This window comes from Scyliorhinus torazame, chromosome 18, assembly GCF_047496885.1.
Source record: "Scyliorhinus torazame isolate Kashiwa2021f chromosome 18, sScyTor2.1, whole genome shotgun sequence".
Taxonomy (NCBI): domain Eukaryota; kingdom Metazoa; phylum Chordata; class Chondrichthyes; order Carcharhiniformes; family Scyliorhinidae; genus Scyliorhinus; species Scyliorhinus torazame.
Window position 1 is genome coordinate 158455079 of NC_092724.1, and position 21457 is coordinate 158476535.

Below are 21457 nucleotides of genomic sequence, written 5' to 3' on the forward strand. Positions count from 1 at the left end.
ATCCCAAATCAGAGAATTCACAGAATTGGATGGCAGAATGGACGGGGCTGTTGCTTTGCGGACTGTAGAAACTGGACCTCGTGTTGAATTAAGAATAACTGAATTCCAAGTCGATATTCCAAAGTGTAATTGGTTGCCGCCCAGCCCTCTCACTCTCAGCCCTGGCCTCTGGTCGAGTCCCCCACTGCTCCCCGAAAACCACCCTGCTGGTGGCTGCCTGGCTCTCGCACCTCCCGACTGCTCATACCTTTTGCTCAGGTGGCCAAGCCACAAGCCTCGATGACGGAGTGTGCTCCTGGCTGCTGCCCATCTTGTCTGGCCTCTGCGCTCTCGTCCTTGCCGCCTGGTTGCCGTCCAGCCTTCTCACTCTCAGCCCTGGCCTATGGCTCTGGTCAAGTCGCCCCACTGGCCGCTGCTCCCTGAAAAAGCACAATGGCAGCGCGTGCCCGGACTTCGCCGCTCCCGACTGCTCACCTCTCCGCTCTCGTCCGGTTGGCCAGGCTGTGAGCCTTGACGACTTGTGGGCTCCTGGCTGACTGCTGCTAAGTGCCGGCTTTATCCAGCCTGGCCTCCATTCTTTGGTTGGTTGCCCTCCTCAGCCCTGGCCTGGGAGGTGGAGAATTTCCCCGCTGTTCCCGTCGATGGCTGTTGACCAGCCCCTCCTCCTCGCCTTGCTGAAGGCTTTGATGACTTGCACCCTGAACTCAGGTCGATGATCTCATTTTGCCTCAGGCTGATTGGTCCTGATGGGGTCCCTGGTCGTGCACTCAGATCGTGCGCGGACCAGCTGGCAAGTGTGTTCGCGGAAATCCTTTCAACCTCTCCCTACTCCGTTCCGAGGTTCCCATCTGCTTCGAGAAGGCCACCATCATACCGGTGCCAAAGAAGAGCGAGGCAACATGTCTCAATGACTATCGTTCGGTGGTCTTGACATCGATCGTAATGAAGTGCTTCGAGAGATTGGTCATGAGGCACATTAACTCCATACTCCCAGAATACCTAGATTCACTGCAATTCGCATACCGCCACAATCTGTCCACAGCAGACGCCATCTCCCTGGCCCGACACTCATCCCTGGAGCATCTCGACAAGGACTCCTAAATCAGACTCCTATTCATTGACTACAGCTCCGCCTTCAACATATAATCCCAGCCAAGCTCAAATCAAAGCTCTAAGTCTAGGACAAGGCTCCTCACTCTGCAAATGGTTCCTCGACTTTCTGATGCATAGACCACAATCAGTAAGAATAAACAACAAGACCCCCTCCACGAAAGTTCTCAATACCGGGACCCCGCAAGGCTGCGTACTTAGCCCACTACTATACTCCCTGTACACACACGACTGTGTGGCAAACTCCATCTACAAGTTTGCTGATGACACGACCATAGTGGGCCGGATCTCGAACAGTGACGAGTCAGAATACAGGAGGGAGATAGAGAACCTACTGGAGTGGTGCAGCGACAACAATCTCTCCCTCAATGTCAGCAAAATTAAGGAGCTGGTCATTGACTTCAAGAAGCGAAGTACAGTACACACCCCTGTCAGCATCAACGGGGCCGAGGTGGAGATGGTTGACAGTTTCAAATTCCTAGGTGTGCACATCACCAACAATCTGTCCTGGTCCACCCACGTCGATGCTACAACCAAGAAATCACAACAGTGTCTATAATTTCTCAGGAAACTAAGGAAATTCGGCATGTCCACACTGACACTTGCCAATATTTACAGATGCACCACAGAAAGCATCCTACCTGTCTGCATCACAGCCTGGTATAGCAACTGCTCAGCCCAAGACCGTAAGAAACTACAGAGTCGTTAACACAGCCCAGTCCATCACACGATCCCTGCCTCCCATCCATTGACTCTATTTACACCTCCCGCTGTCTTGGGAAAGTGGGCAGCATAATCAAAGACCCCTCCCACCCGGCTTATTCATTTTCAGTCCCGGTACTGAGAACTATCGTGGAGGACGTCGGTTCTTCTTCCAGGGACTCCGGAGATCTGGGCCAACGTGATTAAATATTGTGCAATTTGCTTCTTCTGTGACTGTCCTAACTCTACTGCTAAAGCTGCTTCAACTCTGAGCACCAGTGATGGACCTGCACCCTCCCCGATTCACACCAGGGATATGCAAATCAAAATACTCCTTTCAGAGACAACCAACGTTTTGGAAGGACAAGACATATAATTACGCTGCGGCCAGTTTTCATGGTTGAAACAGAAACAAGATGAAGACCTCACCCACCCAAAATCCATCATCACCAGGGGAACATGGAGATAGCCGAGGTATAGATATAGCTAAGATTAACCTAGAGTCTTCAGGATTTGAAGATTAATCGCCTGGGCTCTTTTGCGAGCACCATCTGGGAATAATGTCTTCGGGCATGAAACAGAAATACAAAGATTTTGTTCCAATTTTTTTAAAGAACTGTTTTCATTTCCAATTACATAAACAGTGGACATCACGGAAAATATTGTTTTGCACGGCGGGCGGGACGTGACTTGCTGATACATCCAGAATCATTAACTCTGGACGTACCACAATCCTGCCATACAGCACTGCTATTCCACGACAGTGAGGCAATCAGCAGCGGCCAAAGTAAAACCGAGCCACAGGAACTGTGTCCATCATCCTTTATTCTACTTGAATTTGTACAAGCTTTAACACAGTGAAACACGTAAATTGCTCACAGGGGTATGATCAAACAGAATTTGACATCGATAAGGAGACATTGGTTAAAGGGATGGGTTTTAAGGGGCGAGTGTGAGGGAATTCTATCTGTCCTAAGCTCTGGAATAATCTCCTTACACTGCTCAATGTCGAATTTTGCTTGATCTGGCGTGGCCGTCAATAGTGAAAGGATTCAATTCAGGAATGCACAAGGGGTGCCGATGGGATGAGCGCAGAGGTCTGAGGGTGGAGGCGGTTGCAGAGACGGGGGTGGACAGAGGGGCCATGGAGGGATTTGAAAAGGTGGGATGAGAATTTTCAGGACCGGTTGTCTTAGAAACTGTGTTCACTGTCAAATGCCTGGCAGCTGGTTGTCCGAACAGCCAGCAGTGCTGAGAGAGGAGCAAATTGCATCAGGCTCCCCTGCTAATTCCCTTCCTAAATGCACTGTTGCCTTGTCTGAACTGCATCCCTAGGAGATTTGGACGTAACTTTGACAGGTTAAAGGTCCCCTTTGAAGATGTCAGTTATTTTCCATCCTATTTACAGAATTAACATTCCAGACAAGAGCTGTTTTAACTCAACAATTATTCGGGGGATATAAGAAAGCACTTTTTCCACATTAAGGAAATAAGAAATATGGAACTCTCTTTAATAAAAGGCAGCATATTGTGAGAGGTCAATTAAAATTTTCAGGACAGGGATTTTTTTTTTTTAAATGGGGTCAAGGGTATTGAGGGATACAAAGTAAAGAAGGGAAATTGTAGCTGAGGTAACCATGGTCAAATGGTCATCTCCATCCTCAATGATGGAGGAGCCCAAACGTCAGTGTAAAAGATAAGGGCATTGCAACGATCTTCAGCCAGAAATGCTCAGTGGATGATCCAAATCAACTTCCTCCGGAGGTCCCCAGCATCATGGATATCAGTCTTCAGCCAATTCAATTCACTCTGCGTGATATCAAGAAACAGCTGAAGGCACTGGATACTGCAAAAGCTATGGGCTCTGACACTATCCCTGCAGAAGAACTGAAGACTTGTGCTCCAGAACTTGCCGCGCCCCTAGCCAAGCTATTCCAGTACAGCTACAACACGGGCAATGTGAAAAATTGCCCAGATGTGTCCTGACCACAAAAAGGGCAAATCCACTCCGGCCAATTACTGCCCCGTCAGTTTGCTCTTGATCATCAATAAAATGATGTAGGGGTCATCAGTAACGCTGTCAAGCAGCACTTACTCAGCAATAACCTGCTCACTGATGCTCAGTTTGGGCTCCACCAAAGCAACTCAGCTCTTGACCTCATTACAGCCTCGATCAAAACATAGGCAAAAGAGCTGAACTCCAGAGGTGAGGTGAGAGTGTCCTTGACATCAAGGCAGCATTTGACCGTGTATGGCAGTGTTCTTCAAAGTCGGGGGCGCAGCGGGTGTCGGGGGGGGTCGCGGAGCCGTTGTCCGCGGCGCTCCCGATCGCACAAATCCCCGCGCAGCAGCCGGCTTTTCATGACGCCGGCTGCAAGCGGCCGCGAACATGTTAAAAAATAAATTTGGCCGCATTGCGCATGCACGCACGATGATCGCCGCGCATGTGCGCTGATCAACGGGCACGCATACGCAGTGCGGCTGCTATTTTTTTTAAACGGTTGGAGCTTTTTGTTTTACAATTTCTGTAGTGGTTTTTATTCATTTATTTTATTCATTTAATTTTTATTTTGTTCATTTATTTTATTCATTTTATTTTTTTTACAAGTTCGGGGGGGTTTTATTCATTTTTTTCATTTATTTGACTCATTTTATTATATTTTTTTTACAAGTTCGGGGGGGGGGTTTATTTGATAAAATTTTACAGGAAGAAAATGCAGAACTTTGGACAGAGGGAGACTCCATACTTTCCGACACCGGAAGGCTTCACCTTCATCCAACAGGTTCCATTGGAGGAGAGTGTACGAGGGCCAAAGGGACCCAAAACCATTTCCTCCATTTTTGTCAGCAATAAACAAGGTAAGAGAAAATGGTGGGTTGCGAAGGTCAGCCGGGTGGGGTCCCGAAGGTTGGCCGGTTGGTAAAAATGGGTCCCCGGAAAAAAAGTTTAAAGAACACTGGTGTACGGCATCAAGAAGCCCTGGTAAAACTGGAGTCAATAGGAATCAGGGGGAAACTTGCCACTGGCTCAAACCTTATCCCACACAATGGAAGATGGTTGTGGTGGTTGGAAGTCAATCATCTCAGTCACAAGACATCATTGCAGGAGTTCCTCAGGGTAGTGTCCTAGGCCCAACCATCTTCAGCTGCTTCAACAATGATCTTTCCTCCATCATAATGTCAGAAGTGGGGATGGTCGCTGATGACTGCACAATGCTCAGCAACATTCGCGACTCATCAAGTGCTGAAGCAGTCGGTGTCCAAATGCAGAAAAATCTCGACAATATTCAAGCTTGGGCTGAGAAGTGGCAAATAACATTCGTGCCACTCAAGTGCCAGGCAATCTACTCACCTCCCCTTAACATTCAATGGCAAATACCCCACTTTCAACATCCTGGGGGTTACCATTTACCTGAAAACCAACTTGACTAGGCACAAACACACAGGGCTGGCTTCTCCGATTTTGAGACTAAGTGCTGATGCTGGCGTGGGAACAGTGGCGTTTTACGCCCGGAAAAATGGCGCAAAACCTCCACCGATCCTCCATCTGGTGGGGGGCTAGCAGGCACGCAGCGTAGAGCCCCCGGTTCTAGCTGCGGATACGGCCTGAGAATTGCCGGGTCCGTGCCCGCGATTTCAGCATCGGAGACCAGAGAATCCCGCCCAATCCCGGTACAATAGCAGGTGAGAGGCTGGGAATTTCGCAAAGAGTTACTCACCTCCTGACCCCCAAAGTCTGTCCACTATCTACAAGGCACAAGTCAGGAGTGTGATGGAATACTCTTACTCTCCACCTGCCTGCATGTTGCTCCAACAACATTCAAGAAGTTGATTCCATCCAGGACAAAGCATCCTGATTGATTGGCATTCCATGCTCCACTCCCACTGATGAACAGTGGAAGCAGTGGATACCATCTACAAGATGCATTGCAGCGATTCACCAAGGTTCCTTCAACAGCACGCTACCACCTGGAATGATAAGAGCAGCAGATGCATGGGAACACCATCACCTCCAAGTCACTCAGCATGCTGACTTGAAACTATATCGCTGTTCCTTAACCGTCACCGCACCAAAATCCTGGAACCCCCTCCCTAACAGCACTGCGGGTGTACCTACACCACATGGACTGCAGGAGTTCAACTTGGCGGCTCATCACCACCTTCTCAATGGGCAGCACGGTAACACAGTGGTTAGCACTATTGCTTCACAGCGCCAGGGACCAAGGTTCAATTCCCGGCTTGGGTCACTGTGCGGAGTCTGCATGTTCTCGACCGTGACTGCGTGGGTTTCCTCCGGGTGCTCCGGTTTCCTGCCACAAGTCCTGAAAGACGTGCTTGTTGGGTGAATTGGACATTCTGAATTCTCCCTCAGTGTGCCTGAACAGGCGCTGGAATGTGGCAACTAGGGGCTTTTCACTGTAACTTCATTGCAGTGTTAATGTAAGCCTGCTTGTGACACTAATAAAAGATTATTATGGCCATCAAGGGCAATTAGTAATGGGCAATAAACACTAGCCTAGCCAGTGAACCCCATCCCAGAAATGAATAAATATACAAAATATTGGATGGCCTGAGGGGTGGAATATTGTGGGATATCTTTGATCTGATTCTGAGTTTTTGCCATTCTACACAGGCTTTTATTCTGAAATCCTCTTCCACAGTGACAGTAAGTATCAAAGAAAAGCTGGAGAATTAACCTCCCTTTATTCAATATTGATCATCTGCCCAGCTGAAGGAGCAATAATTGGAAACACAGGGTGTGAATATTAAATGTGCACACTATTTGATCCCCATGTATAGACCTTCATTGCTATAAACTCATCAGCACTTTTGAAAACCAGTAATCATTGTTCATCTTGCTTCGAGAAGCCTGGTATCTTTAGACAATTATCATTAGCTCTTTATGCTTCATAACAGGTGACAAGCTGAATAACAATAACGACATGTATTATATAGAGGGACATTTATGGAGTGTCCTAAAGGAGGAGAGAACGGGTGGGCTGGAGAGATTTAAGGAGGAAATTCCAAAATCTCAGGCCTTACAAATCCTTCGATGGGTACACCATTCAGCTGTGTTTACATCATCAACATTTAAATTCTATTCATCCTAGCCCCCTACCCAAGTAAAATAGGTTTAAGGTGTGAGGGGCAAGGTTTGGAGGAGATGTACGAGGCAAGCTTTTTTTACACAGAGTGTAGTGGGTGCCTGGAACTCGCTGCCGGAGGAGGTGGTGGAAGCAGGGACGATATAGTGACCTTTAGGGGGCATCTTGACAAATACATGAATAGGATGGGAATAGAGGGATGCGGACCCCGGAAGTGTAGAAGATTTTAGTTTAGACGGGCAGCATGGTCGGCGCAGGCTTGGAGGGCCGAAGGGCCTGTTCCTGCTGTACTTTTCTTTGTTCTTTGTTCTAAAAGAAAAGCCTTCAACCTGTGGGTTAACGACAGTCACTTCCTGACCCACATGCGTGTTGTCAGCAAATTATATTCAGAATACAAATGCAAACTCTTTACTTTACATACGTGCATGTTTAAGATGAAGCTGGTAGTTGCACTAAAATGCGATGCTCAGCTTCAAAAGGCCTGAATTATAGAAGAGCCAATAAGACTAGCACCGTCTCATGGCTGTTTTTACTGGAGCAATTCTACAAGGCCAGCCTTGAGAATGGAACCTTGTCAAGTGAGGAAGCAGTAACATTCAATTAATTAGACAGGAGGACCTTATTGGCCCATAAATGCTAACACTGGAGCTTCTATTTTGTAACTTTCCTTCAGCGCAGTGGTTTAATTGGCAGTGTGCTGACAGACACGTAGTCTTTAGCTTCAGGTGTTAACTAGAGGGGCAGTGAGTAGCACAGTGGAGTGTTCACCTTTGCGGTAGGAACGCTGACAACTAGAGTTCTGCTCCCCACTGATTTGGTCTTTATATTTTACCATGCAGGTACAGCTTGTTGGATGAAAATCTTTACCACACAACCGCAAGATTGCATGAATATTGTACAACATGTCACTTAGATATAGGTGGCTTGGATTAATTTGTATTGCTGTGAAAGTCATAATTTACTAAACCAATAAAGCCCAAGTCAGGGAACTTAGCTGCTTTCTTGTAGAGGTGGAGCCTGCCCCAATATTACCCAGTAAAAGCGCAGCATTTAAAACTGCTCTGCCTGAATTGTACTCTGTGACGAGTAGCTCTGAAATTCAGTCCATGGTCTGGACTGACTTAACTCGACCCAGCCAGCTAATACCAATTCCTATAACATGCTTGGCCTATCTTTAAACATCGTCAAGACAAAGTTCTTTCACCAACCTTCCCCAGGCTGTTCAGAAACCCCCCCAACGTCATCCATGTAGATGGGGTGACTCTGGAGTATGTGCAGCACTTCCCATATCTCGGCAACCAACCCCCGCAAGGGATTACCATCAAGGAGGCAGTCCAGCTCCCAGTCAGTTGTGCCAGCATTGCCTTCTGAAAGCTGCGTCAATGTGTCTTTGACAACAGGGACCATTAGAAGTTAACAACGGTCCTGGTGGTTTATAAGGTCCTTGTGTTGACCACCCTTCTCTCCTGGAGTGTCTAGCGATGCCACATTAAGATCCTCAAGAGCTTCCATCAGCGGAACTTGCGTCAAAACCTGGCAATGAAACGGGAGGACGGCTGGGCCAACGCTAGCGTCCTCCATGAAGCTTTGTCTATCAGCATCGAAGTCCTGCTCCTGCACAACCAACTCCGATGGATGGACCATTGCATCCGAATGCCTGGAAACCGCCTCCTGTTTCATGAAGCTCACTGGTGTTATGTGTGACGGTATCCCCACTTGGAATACCAGTTTGTGGGGGTGTACAGTTTTATTTTGTTTTGGTGTGAGGAGACAAGGGAAATCCCAGTGAGAATAAATATCCCAGTCGTCATGTAACAATTAAAGACTATTTCTGAAAGTAATTAAAAAACAAATATACACAAACAGGACTACTCAACTCTTATGCAAGTAAGATGTATGAATTATTAAAAACACAGTTTCTATAGAAGTACCCCTTGTTACAAACTATATCTACAATACCTGAACTCTGTAAGACTTCCCCTGTTCCCCAAACAATATCCAAATTGAATAATCGACGATAGTTATCACATCATACAAGGATGATACTCAAATCTGAGAACCATCTTTTTCCTGGTTCAGCGAAGATATTTTCAAACTGCTGTTATGGTATTATGCACTGCCTTGGCTCCAAGGCTTAGAAACTTGTTTGCTGGAAACTTGGCCTTCAGGCTTGGTGGCTGGAAACTGGTCTGTCGGCTTTCTGAGACTACCAGATGGTAAAAGCCTCTCCTGGCTTCTCAGGGTCTGGGCAATTATACCTTTGTTGTTCTTTGATTATGCGGCTGTCTGCCCCGGTCAAATTCCTTGACTCTACATCAACATATGTTTATCTCAGGGTCCTTCCCAATAGTCTATAATCTGTTTCTCCTCCATAAACTAGTCACACTTGATTATCATCTGAACTGGTGTTCAAAACTAGTTAGTGGGAGAGACGCATACCAATTAGGGCCCTTTGAATATTGTCTACTGCTGTCCCCAGGCAGATTCATGACACTCAGCAGGTTCTCTTCTCCCAGCTCACCCTTGGCTAACGCTTCAAAAGTGGTCAGAGGACCAGGTATAAGGATATGCTCAAGGCTGCCCTGAAGCACGGAGGCATTAATACCACCGACTGGGAGAAGGACGGCTGTGGCATGATTCCACCTGATCCATCAAGGCACAAGCCACTCCGAGGCTCAGCGACTTGAGCGCGACACAGAACGGCAGAGGAAGGAGAAGGAAGTCGACCCTGGATTGTGAATTACTCACAGAGATTTCAAGAGATGCTCATCATTTTATCCCATCCCTTCCCAAAGGTTCAAATGAATGCACAATTGCACATCAGCACAGAGACTAAAACTGTTTTCATCAGATATATCTGCAGATTAAATATACAGATGTCAAATGGCACAGCAAGATACCAATTCAGCGTATCATTTAAAATAAATTTGAATTAGGCCAGGGAATCGGGTGCACACAGCAGGATGATCAGATTTACTCATACATGAAGAAAGAGAGTTTAGAGAATCTCTTAAGCACCTGCTTGTTCAGCTTTCCAGTCTCGCTCCTTTCCTCTGTAAGACAACCCCTGCAGCTCAGGCACTGGAGACCCTCTTTTCCAAAATACATATTTTTATTAGAATGTTTTCATTTTTTTTCAAATAAAGCCACAAACCCTCAAAACCGTTACAGTGCAGTATAAATGCTTCTGCATACACCAATGCAGAAAAATAAACGCCAACACAGCTGGTTCTTAAACTTGGTTCTTAAACCAACCAAACAATAGGAACAAAACGAGAACAGCTAGAGAACAGCGGAGAAGAACAGCCGTGCGAACATGGTAATATGATGCACGACTCCACGATTAGCGAATTCAAATTGGTGCTACATATCTGGTGGAAAACTTTGTGGGAGCAAGTCAGACATAGCGGAACCTAGAATGTGAGACAGGGTCCCATACTTTCGGATTGCATGCAATTTAGAACGGCGTATGCAAGTTAGGAACTACATGAGGATACAGCTCATAATTTTATGCTAATTTTGACTTGGAGGATACTTATCGCTATTCCAGGATCAAAGGATGTTTTTCCGCAACGGTTAGGATATTATATGGCCTTTTTTCCATTAGTAGAATTTTTTATTTTTTTTTTAACAGTGCAGAAGGAGGCCATTCGGCCCATCGAGTCTGCACCGGCTCCTGGAAAGAGCACCCTACCCAAGGTCAACACCTCCACCCTATCCCCATAACCCAGTAACCCCACCCAACACTAAGGGCAATTTATCATGGCCAATCCACCTAACTTGCACATCTTTGGACTGTGGGAGGAAACCGGAGAACCCGGAGGAAACCCACGCACACACGGGGAGGATGTGCAGACTCCGCACAGACAGTGACCCAAGCTGGAATCGAACCTGGGACCCTGGAGCTGTGAAGCAATTGTGCTATCTACAAGGCTACCGTGTCAATGATTCTCCTGCCTGAGGAAGCACGGTAGCGCAGTGGGTTAGCACTGCTGCCTCACGGCGCCGAGGTCCCAGGTCCGATCCCGGCTCTGGGTCACTGTCCGTGTGGAGTTTGCACATTCTCCCCATGTTTGCGTGGGTTTCGCCCCCACAATCCAAAGATGTGCAGGGTAGGTGGATTGGCCATGCTAAATTGCCCCTTAATTGGAAAAAATGAATTGGGTACACTAAATCTATTTTTTTTAAATGATTCTCTTGTCTGGGAGTCCGAGAATTAGGAATTAAGGATCAAATTCTAAGGCCGTGCTGAATATCTTCACAAGTTCGTTAAGTACGACAGACCAATAGGTTTGAATTTTGACACAGGACCACACACAGACACTGTACATAGTCTTGTTCGACTACCTGGCACTTTAGACACATCGAGGATATATATATATTTAAAATTTAGAGTACCCAATTATTTTCCCAATTAAGGGGTAATTTAGCGTGGCCAGTCCACCTACCCTGCACATCTTATGGGTTGTAGGGGTGAGACCCACGCAGACACGGGGAGAATGTGCAAACTCCATGTGGACCGGGGCCGAGATCAAACTCGCCCCTGCCCCAATCCATTCCACCTCCTCCTCCTTGATCCTCCTCCATCCCCTCTGCCCAATGTTATTGCCCCCAGCAAAGCCAGAACTCCATTGTTGAGGCTTCTGTTGGAGACACTGTTTTCCCTCAGCCTGTTGCCCCATCACTGGAAGCTGAATAGTGACGGTCATGAACTGGGCCTTGTGACCAGTGAAATCATTACCGTTGAACCTAAACACTATGCCAGATTTCCACATCTGAGAGATATCTGGCAACAAATTCTCCTTAAATCTGAGATAGATAGATTTTTGTTGAGCAACAATATGAAGGGGCAAAGGCAGGTAGAAACAGTTAGGTCACAGATCAGCCATGACCTCATTGAACGGTCGGACAAGCTCAAGGGCCTGAATGGGCCTACTCCTGTTCCTATACTCAAATCGCATTGGTGAAGTTCGAAGAGTCCTTCCCATCCCCATACAGCACATATAAAAACTGAAACACATGGAGTGTACCTCACACCTGGGTCCACAAGCAAAATCTAGACTGTTTTCTCCCCTGGTTTTTTGGGATTTGTACATCGACGGTAAGGCCAATGTTTATTGGCTTCTTCTTGACGATTGTCACTGGGAGGTTTTCCTGTGGGGCATCTAAGTGCTAAAATGCTGAAGCATTCGACTCCAACCAGGAGGACGTAGTGCGGATTGGGTCAGGTAGGGAAGGAACCCCAGCCTGCATTACTCTCGCCCTCCAGGCTGGGGAGGGTATGCCACAACGCTGATGGACTCAATAGTGGAAGGGAAGCTGCCAAGTCATGTGACATGGGGAGGGGAACAAAAAAGGGGACGGTCAAAGCGAATCACACTCGTGACTTTGAGGTACGTCATCGACCACAGTTCGACAAGGTCCCACCAATGTTTTAGCCACTGCTTTCAATAGTTTTGACAGGAAAATAAACAGTTGAAGAGGTGACAGGACACAGAATAAATTCATGAAGATTTCCTGGACGTGTTATTAGTTTTAAATCCACCATCCTGCAAATTAAAGGTTACTCCTGCCAATATGACAATAATTACACATTCAAGAAAGTGTCCATCATGATACTAGGCACTGATTATTAAAGCCTTGTACTCACATCAGTGTCCGGTCCTTTATCTGCTCCGGGGCAGGAGAAGGTAACAAACTCATGACACCTCTTGTGCACCACAAAACAGCAAACTGAATGAGAGGGAAGCAAAAAAGAAAGAGGGAGACAAGTGTTAAAACTCTTTTACAAACCATTCCTGCGTCCCAGAAGAACAACAACAGTGATGACACAAGCAGCCCCCGGGTTTGGGCGCAGGGTCGAGGGAGAGGCAGGTGGACTGAGAGCAGGATGAGATTTTGCTGAGATGCCAACACCTGATGAGCAGTGTGACCACCTCTCTCCCATCTCCGCTCACACGTGAACAAATGCTTGGGCAAGAGTACAGAGGGCCTGTTTCCAGTGATACCCAACACAGACCAGTGCTACTGGGGAGGAGGGAGAGGAAAAGCAGGTGGATAGAACAGTCAAGATTCTCTGCAGTTCAGCACTGCCTTGAGTATGTGTAAATATGTGCTTTCACAAACTTCATTAGTAAACATAAATGGTATTTGTTCATAAGAATTGTGCAGCAGCCACACAGCTGTAGCTCGCTCCCAAAATGTCTCTGTCCAGGAGCCTCTCACACTGAGTCCCGATTGGTCACCCAGACCAGGTGACCCTTACTCTGCTGTGTTACCCTGAAAGGGACAATCACTGCAGTGTGTTTAATGCTTCTTCCCTCTTCAACGTGACCCTGATCTGTTGTTTCTCTATTTGTACCACTATCAATTTATTTTGCCTGGCGCCATCAACCATCCCTTTTGTCATTTCATCCCTCTTGCCTTCCACCCAAAGATTGGCCCCTCCCCTTGTATTATTGCCCCTTCCCTGGCATTGCTTTAAACCTCTCTTACTTTCTCCACTTCTGATAAAAGGCTCTCAAGCTGAAACGTTAACCCTGTTTCTCTCTCCACATACACGGTCTGACCTGCTGCGTATTTCCACCATTTTCTGTTTCTATTTACCGTATGAAAGCGCCAAGTTCTTCCCTCGGAGGAATTTGGTGTTGAAATGCAGATTTAGCTCACAATCTTCACCCTCCTCACTTTTCCCATTTTCTGATTTTCAAACTGAAGTTTAGCAACCACCAAGCCGTACACAAACCTCAGCTGTACTCCCACTTAGCAAGAGCCTGTGTGATGGCCTCTGGGCCATGAACCTGGGGTTTACTCATTTACACACACACACAATGAAGACTTTCATTGCTTAAAAGTAAGGTACAGTGTGTGAACTGTGTGTGTAATTTTGTGTTGAACACTGATACGTTCTCGGAGTTTGACCTGGCTCTGTGTCCCCGGCCTCTCGAATCTCTCCTTCAGATTTACCATTCCACCCAGCTGGTAGAATCAGTACGCTGGGTGCTATAGGGCGGAGGGTCCAATCACATCACCTCCAGCTCGCACCCCAGCTGTCATGGTTTTTAAAAGAAATAAATTTAGAGTACCCAATTATTTATTTTTCCAATTAAGGGGCAATTTAGCGTGGCCAATCCACCTAACCTGCACACCTTTGGGTTGTGGGGGTAAAACCCACGCAGACACGGGGAGAACGTGCAAACTCCACACGGACAGTGACCCAGGGCCGGGATTTGAACCCGGGTCCTCAGCGCCGTAGGCAGCAATGCTATCCACTGCGCCAAGTGCCGCCCCCCAGCTGTCATGGTTAAACTGTTACACATAATCGACAGTCAGATTCACAAACGCAGCAAGCTGTCAACTGTTCATCTGTCACACTGAATTTGGGCCTCAGTCAATGTTCTACTTCCAACACTCCAACAACAGCAAACTGCATCGAACCCAATGTGCTGAGTTGCGTATCCCATGTGACAACTATTGGTGCTAAAAACACGCATCAGAAAAACTCTCCCGTTATCGATCAGCGGGTTTCCCCAGCGTCCAACACACAGGCATCCTCTAATAAAAGCAAATTACTGCGGATGCTGGAATCTGAAACCAAAGAGAAAATGCTGGAAAATCTCAGCAGGTCTGGCAGCATCTGTAGGGAGAGAAAAGAGGTAACGTTTTGAGTCCAAATGACCCTTTGTCAAAGCTTTGGACTCGAAACGCTAGCTCTTTTTCACTCCCTACAGCTGCTGCCAGACCTGCTGAGATTTTCCAGCATTTTCTCTTTTGGACACAGGCACCCTCTGATTGGAGGAAATCAGAGTTCCCCTAGGGTCCAGGAGTCAGGTGGTGCTGGACCTGGGAACTTGCGCTACACGAGATCTCAGAACTGTGACCTGACCCACAATCAGCGAAGTGAGCCAACTCTAGGGGTGCGGTTTAACAGCCAAGTTCTAAGTGCCGTAGCGAGCGAGGTTTCCCAGGAACTCTTCCAGGGACATGGCACTGAGGGTGGGATTCTCTTGTCACGCCAGCACAGCGACCAGAAATCCCCACCCGAGGTCAATGGACCGTTACATGGTCTGCATCCTGCCCGTGGCCATCTTGCGGCAGGCGGGGCGGAAGAATCCGGGGCGGGGCGGAAGGGCAGCACGGTAGCATGGTGGTTAGCACAATTGCTTCACAGCTCCAGGGTCCCAGGTTCGATTCCCGGCTTGGTTCACTGTCTGTGCGGAGTCTGCACATCCTCCCCGTGTCTGCGTGGGTTTCCTCCGGGTGCTCCGGTTTCCTCCACAGTCCAAAGATGTGCAGGTTAGGTGGATTGGTCATGATAAATTGCCCTTAGTGTCCAAAATTGCCCTTAGTGTTGGGGGGGGGGGGTTACTGGGTTATGGGGATAGGGTGGAGATGTGGGCTTGGGTAGGGTGCTCTTTCCAAGAGCCGGTGCAGACTCGATGGGCCGAAAGGCCTCCTTCTGCACTGCAAATTCTATGATAATCTATGAAATCCGGCCCTTAGTCATTTTTTTGGGCCCTTGAAAGTTCCTCTCTGGGTGAGTCCACACTTAGAATTATTTTCATCACTGGGGATCTGCACTGGTTGGCCAGACTGGCTCCGCAGAGATCGGGCCTCCATTTTGGAAGGGTGCCCCGATCTCTGTGAGCTTGGGGTCCTCCTTCCTCGGGCAATGTCAACCCCCCCCCCCCCCAATACACGGGCAGTATCCCACACTCCTTTCCCCTAACTGAGGACACTCCACTATGGGTCACTGAGACTCCCCCCAATCAGTCCGACCAACACCCTCTTTCGGGCCGTCCCACACCGTCTTTCGGGCCATCCCACACCCTCTCTGGGACTCCCACCCTTCACCCCCAACCTTCCTGAGGCCCCTTCTTCCCTGCCCTTCACTCCATCCCCCCCCCCCCCCCAACCTCCATACCCTCCTCATTCCTCCTATCACACTCCCCTCAGGCCCTGACCCATAGCAGTGTCACCCTGGAATTGCTCCTGCCAGCCTGGTACTGCTAAGGTGCCCAAGTGCCAGCCTGCCCTGTCCCAGGCCACCCAGGGGCCTCCAACGGCCTGGGAGATCCCCAGGTGCTGTTCTGCCTGGTCCACGTTTGTGGGACCAGAGCTAATTGTCGCTCATTGACTTCTCCCTGGCAAGCTGGTAAGATCCCAAGTGGCCGTTAGATTGGGCGACCATCTCGTTAATGGGATGGAGGTTGGTCTTAATTGGTGATTATTGGTTTCTCGCTGTGCCTAGGTGAGTTCTGGAATCTGCCAACGGTAACAAGCTGGTTAGATTGTAAACCACTCGTCCCCTGACAAGGTTCCTGATTTAGGCCGCTCCTGCGATCTAAACGGTTTCCATGAATTCTCGCCAGGCCTGACAAGGCTGTTCAATCGCGACGTAGAACCCGTGCCGTAGAAATGTAAAGCAGCTGAAGAAACTTCCTCATTGTAAATCCATTCACTACCTCCAACCCACTTGCTGACAGCTCAATTGTCTCCCCATGTAAAGCCACTACTGCATGAAACACTTGAGCCGTCATTTCCTCAGACTGTTACACGCTCCATGAATCCCTCATTCTGGCGCTCAGGGTGCAGTGAATGGCTGTGTGTGCTGTGAAGTCCTGGGAACCTTTCCATGCCATTCCTGGGTGTAACTGCAATTAGATTAGGATTCACCAAGGTTGGAGGTAGACCTGTTTGCCAGGGATACCAGTCACTGGGCAACAAAGACCAAAACTAACAGTCTTACCAGGTATAGCCTTTCACCATCTGAAAGAGAAAATGTCAGGTGATGTGATTGACCTGAAACATGAGCTCACTTCCTCTCTTCACAGGCGTTGTCAGTTAGTTCAGACTTCCAGCATCCTCCACATTTTCCTCTGAATGTAAACGGCTAACGAGCTGATTTAAAAACTCTCCAACATCGGCGGCTGTGCCTTCAGCCACCTTGGCCAGAAACTCGGAAATGCTTTCCGTAATCTCCCCTACCTCAAAGTCCTCCTTCAACCCACACTTTTTTTTTTAAATTTAGAGTACCCAATTATTTTTTCTCCAATTAAGGGGCAATTTAGCGTGGCCAATCCACCTAACCTGCACATCTTTGGGTTGTGGGAGTGAGACCCACGCAGACACGGGGAGAATGTGCAAACTCCTCACGGACAGTGACCCGGGGCTGGGATTCGAACCCGGGTCCTCAGTGCCGCAGTCCCAGTGCTAACCACTGCGCCACATGCCGCCCCCTCTTTAAGCCACACTTAATAAAACCAACTCTTTTTAAAAAAAATTTTGTGTACCCAATCCATCCCCTCCAACTACGGGGCAATTTAGCGTGGCCAATCCACCTACCCTGCACATCTTTGGGTTGTGGGGGCGAAACCCACGCAGACACGGGGCGAATGTGCAAACTCCACACGGACAGTGACCCAGAGCCGGGATCGAACCTGGGACCTCGGCGCCGTGAGGCAACAGGACTAACCCACTGCGAAAACCAACTCTTTAACCGAGCTCAATATCTCGTGGTGGCGATCAAATTTTATTTGATAATTGCTTCTGTGAAGCATCTTAGAACACCTCATCACTTCCAAGGTGTTATGCGGATGTACATTGCTGTTTTGATGCTGCCTGTGAACTCACTGAAACACAACCACCTCTTGAAAAAGCAATCGTAGTGAAACCATTACTTTTAATGAGACAAGGAGCTGGTTAAATGTAATTACTTTAAACATGTTGTGTTTCTTCCATTATTGTCTAGTTATTATTGAATAAACTTGCTTGGGATTTAAAGTATGAAATATGGTTTTGTGTAAGTGTTGCTCTGTAACTCTGAAAGGAGGACGATGCCACAGAGCGATGGAACAGAAGCAGTAATTGTAGTGATTTACAGTTACCCTGGGAGCACCCGGTATTTAGATATCAGGCTAAGGGACACTCAGGGAATAGTGTAAAAGACACAAACCACAGATAGCTACACCACAGCAGGTTAAAGAAACTCATTATCCTGCACACCCATCCTGATCACCACACTTTCAGAAGGAGGTCCTTGAGAGGGTGCAGAGGGGATTGACCAGAATGGTTTGAGTGAATTTAGCTACAGGGTTAGGTTGTAGAGAAGCTGGAGCAGTTTCTCCTTGGAGCAAAAGAGGCTGAGGGAGGTCTGATAGAGATGGACAAAATGATCACAAGTTTAAATGGGGTACATGAAGAAAGGCTGTTGCCATGAGCTGATGGTACAAGGATTAGGGGGACAAAGATATAAGGTTCTCGGCAAGAGATGCAAGGTTTGTGAAAATTTATTTATGTTTTTTTAAAAGCAGTGTGTGGTAATGACCTGGATCTTGCCGGCTATCAGGGTGGTGGTAGTCGAGGCTCTTTCACGTCCCTCCAACCCCACCAGACACCATGCCCGATGGGGGCTGTACAATCCAGCCCTTGGGAGTGGGACTCGAACCTGGCGCTTCTGTCTCAGAGACACTGGGCCACAAGGCCCTCCAACCCATTCAGCCCATTTCTAATAGAAGCAAAGGGCGGGATTATCCGTTGCCCGACACCGATATCGTAGTCGGCGATCAGACAGAGAATCCCTTTTGACGCCAAAATCGTGGGCAGCGCCTGTTTTCGGATGTTCCGCCCCCTCCAAACCAGCATCACCGGGGAGTACGCCGCACACCGTTGGGACGGCCTCAGGCCCTCCACCAATGCTCCGCCCCCGATGGGCCGACTTCCCGCCGGCACGGGCCACGAGTGCTCGGAGTTTTCGTCAATCTCGCGTGGCGACTGCAGACTGTGTCCAGCGCCGGGGAGGGGGGGGGGGGGGGGGGGGTGAGCTATTCCGCTGGCCGGGTGGGCTTCGGCGGGGGGGGGGGGGGGGGGGGGGGCGGGACTACCTGGCAGGTAGGGTCCGCACGCGGCCGGCGCCATGTTGTACAACACGACCGCTGCAGGTCGGCGCCCTGCACGGCCACGGACCCGGCAATTCGCCGGCCATTTTTGGCACGGGAGCTGGGATTTTACCCCGCGCTACCGCTAGTCCCTTACCGGTCCCGGAATCGGTGAGGGTTTGGCTCCGATTTTGCCGTCGTAAAACGCCACTGTTCCCACGCCGGCATCGGCACTTAGCCGCAAAATTGGAGAATCCAGCCGAAAATGTCTGCATGTCGATTATTTAATGCTACCACTGGGAAATTCAAGCACTTTTAGCAAGGAATAAAACTGAGCATTTTCTATGCTGCCTGTAAGCCTGGGACTTTTAAATTAAAGGGCACAAATTAATCTGCTTGCACTTAGGCACAGTAACTTTAATAAGTCATCTTTTAGGACAGTTCAGTTTACTCTCAAGATAAAAAGGATTTATTTTCCCAAAAAGCCTCTAAAGATGCAATGCCCGGGCAGTAACTGCTGGGCAAGGAAGACTGGCTTTGCACCCTCCGTACCAACATCTGTCCACCTCATGCCTTACTAATCGGATCCCATGTCCAAATCAGAGACCGAAAATAAGATGAGGCTGCTTTAAGACACAAATTGCTGCATTTAAAAGCAGCAGGCCTGCTGCGTTCCAGAGAGTTTTAAATTATCCCCCTTATTTGTTTTAAAGTGCCCAGCTAATCCAGCTGCTGAGCGGTTTTAAACGGGATTCTTGGTAAAAGATGCCACTCAATGCTGAAGTAACTTACGTAAAGCCCGGTTAGAATACCTCATTACATTTTTTCATGATAAAAGATAGATAGTTTTTTGAAGAATAAAGGGATTAAGGGTTATGGTGTTCGGGCGGGAAAGTGGAGCTGAGTCCACAAAAGATCAGCCATGATCTCAGTGAATGCTGGAGCAGGCTCGAGGGGCCAGATGGCCTACTCCTGTTCCTAGTTCTTGTGTTCTAATGTTATGAATGACCCTCTTATGGACTGAACTGATCTCTCTACACATCTACTCTACTGTGGTAGCGCTACCGTCCATATGCTTCACACGATGTCTATGTATTTACATTGTGTATTAATCATATGTCCTATGTTTTTTCATCAATGGAACCATCTGCCTGGACTGTACGCAGAACAAGACTTTTCACTGTACCTCAGTACACTGGACAATAAATCTAAATATGCAGCAAATGCAACTGGATAACTATTATCTAATTCCTAATCCCCCACTTTAACTCATCGTCTACACACACACACAAAACAAATACAGGGGGGAGGAGCGAAAGCCTTTTCCTCTGGAGTGTTCAGGATTCAAACAGAACTCCTTAGGTCTCGGAAAATTATTCCACTCGAGTAGGACCCAATCACCGGGCAGTAAATGGCCTTTGGCCAATCCATTGGTCATCATTCAATCAACTGAACCGTGTCCCACCCCATGTTTCAGGTGCCATAAAGTCTGGGTCTTCCTGTCCAAAGCTAGCAGCATAATATCCGATGTTGCAACTTCTTGATTTTCTCATCCTCTCTGCTGCTTGACTTAAAGATACATGTCCATTAGTCATCCATGGATCAAAAATGATAACAGCAAAAGTAAAGGGGAAATAAGGAAATCATCTGGAAGGACCCTTACAGTTCCAACACTGTAGAAGAGGCTAAAGTTGGTTTCCTGCAATGATGATGAAAGGTTTTGATTGAGAAGACACATAGAAACTATACTCTCTGTTGGGGAGAGTATATAGCGAGAAGCATAGGGCTGGATTCTCCGGCCGGGTTCGCCCGGCGACTGGAGAATCCTGTCTGAGGTCAATGCATTTCTCCATTGTTGGCACCTCGCCCGTGTCATTCTTGCAGCAGGCGGGGGGCGGAGGAATCCAGCCCATAATCTTAAAAATAGAACCAGGTCCCTCAAGGCTGATGTCAGGAAGCAATATTTTACACATATTAGCGTGTAACTTCCTCTGCGATCCCTGGCTTAAGTCGCTGGACCGCCACATATGCGCGGCGCGACGACCCGGAGGTGCGGGCTGGCAGGCATACGTGCTAGAAGTGCGCGTCGTTCAAACTCCCGTCTGGCTTTTTGTGACAACTGGAAAAATCCAGGGCGAACGCTATCTTGGTTGACTTGCCCCGAGGTTAGGTTTTTACACCTTTTTATTTGCACTCTTATTACTCGGTCCAGGATCATTGAGCAGAGGCAGGAGACATCGGGAGACATTTCTTTGGCAGGTCAATGTTTTATATTATTAGTGTTTAGCATTTATAAATATGTTTACGATGCAAATTAAGTGAAAGGAAGATATATAATTTTTTTAACTTTGGTTTGTTATGAGGCTGTTAATTCCATTAAGATAGTACTTTACTAGCGCGCACGGTGGTGCAGTGGTTAGCACTGCTGCCTACGGTGCTGGAGGTCCCAGGTACGACCGCGGCCCCGGGCCACTGTCTGTGAGGAGTTTGCACATTCTCCCCGTGTTTGTGTGGCTTTCACCCCCACAACCCAAAAGAAGTGCAGGGTAGGTGGATTGGCCGCGCTAAATTGCCTCTCAATTGGAAAATGTATGATTGGGTATTCTAAATTACAAAAAAAGATTGTGCTTTACTGCATAAAGTGAGTTTGTCATGAGGATGTTA

At 48.0% G+C, this 21457-nt stretch overlaps 1 protein-coding gene and 1 long non-coding RNA gene across 3 annotated transcripts in view; one reads left to right on the forward strand and one right to left on the reverse strand.

Annotated features, from left to right (window-relative positions):
• LOC140395678 (uncharacterized) overlaps positions 1-8793 on the forward strand; it is a 73506-nt gene extending 64713 nt beyond the window's left edge. Inside the window, exon 5 of one of the 2 annotated variants that reach the window (XR_011936271.1) lies at positions 7757-8793. This is a non-coding gene — a long non-coding RNA (uncharacterized lncRNA). The remainder of the gene's footprint in view (positions 1-7756) is intronic. The other variant, XR_011936272.1, reaches the window with a different exon arrangement.
• Positions 1-21457, reverse strand: part of prkcab (protein kinase C, alpha, b) — a 489840-nt gene that overhangs the window by 305422 nt on the left and 162961 nt on the right. The window contains exon 3 of the mRNA XM_072483739.1: positions 12568-12650. Coding sequence (XP_072339840.1) covers positions 12568-12650 — 83 coding nt within the window. The remainder of the gene's footprint in view (positions 1-12567; positions 12651-21457) is intronic.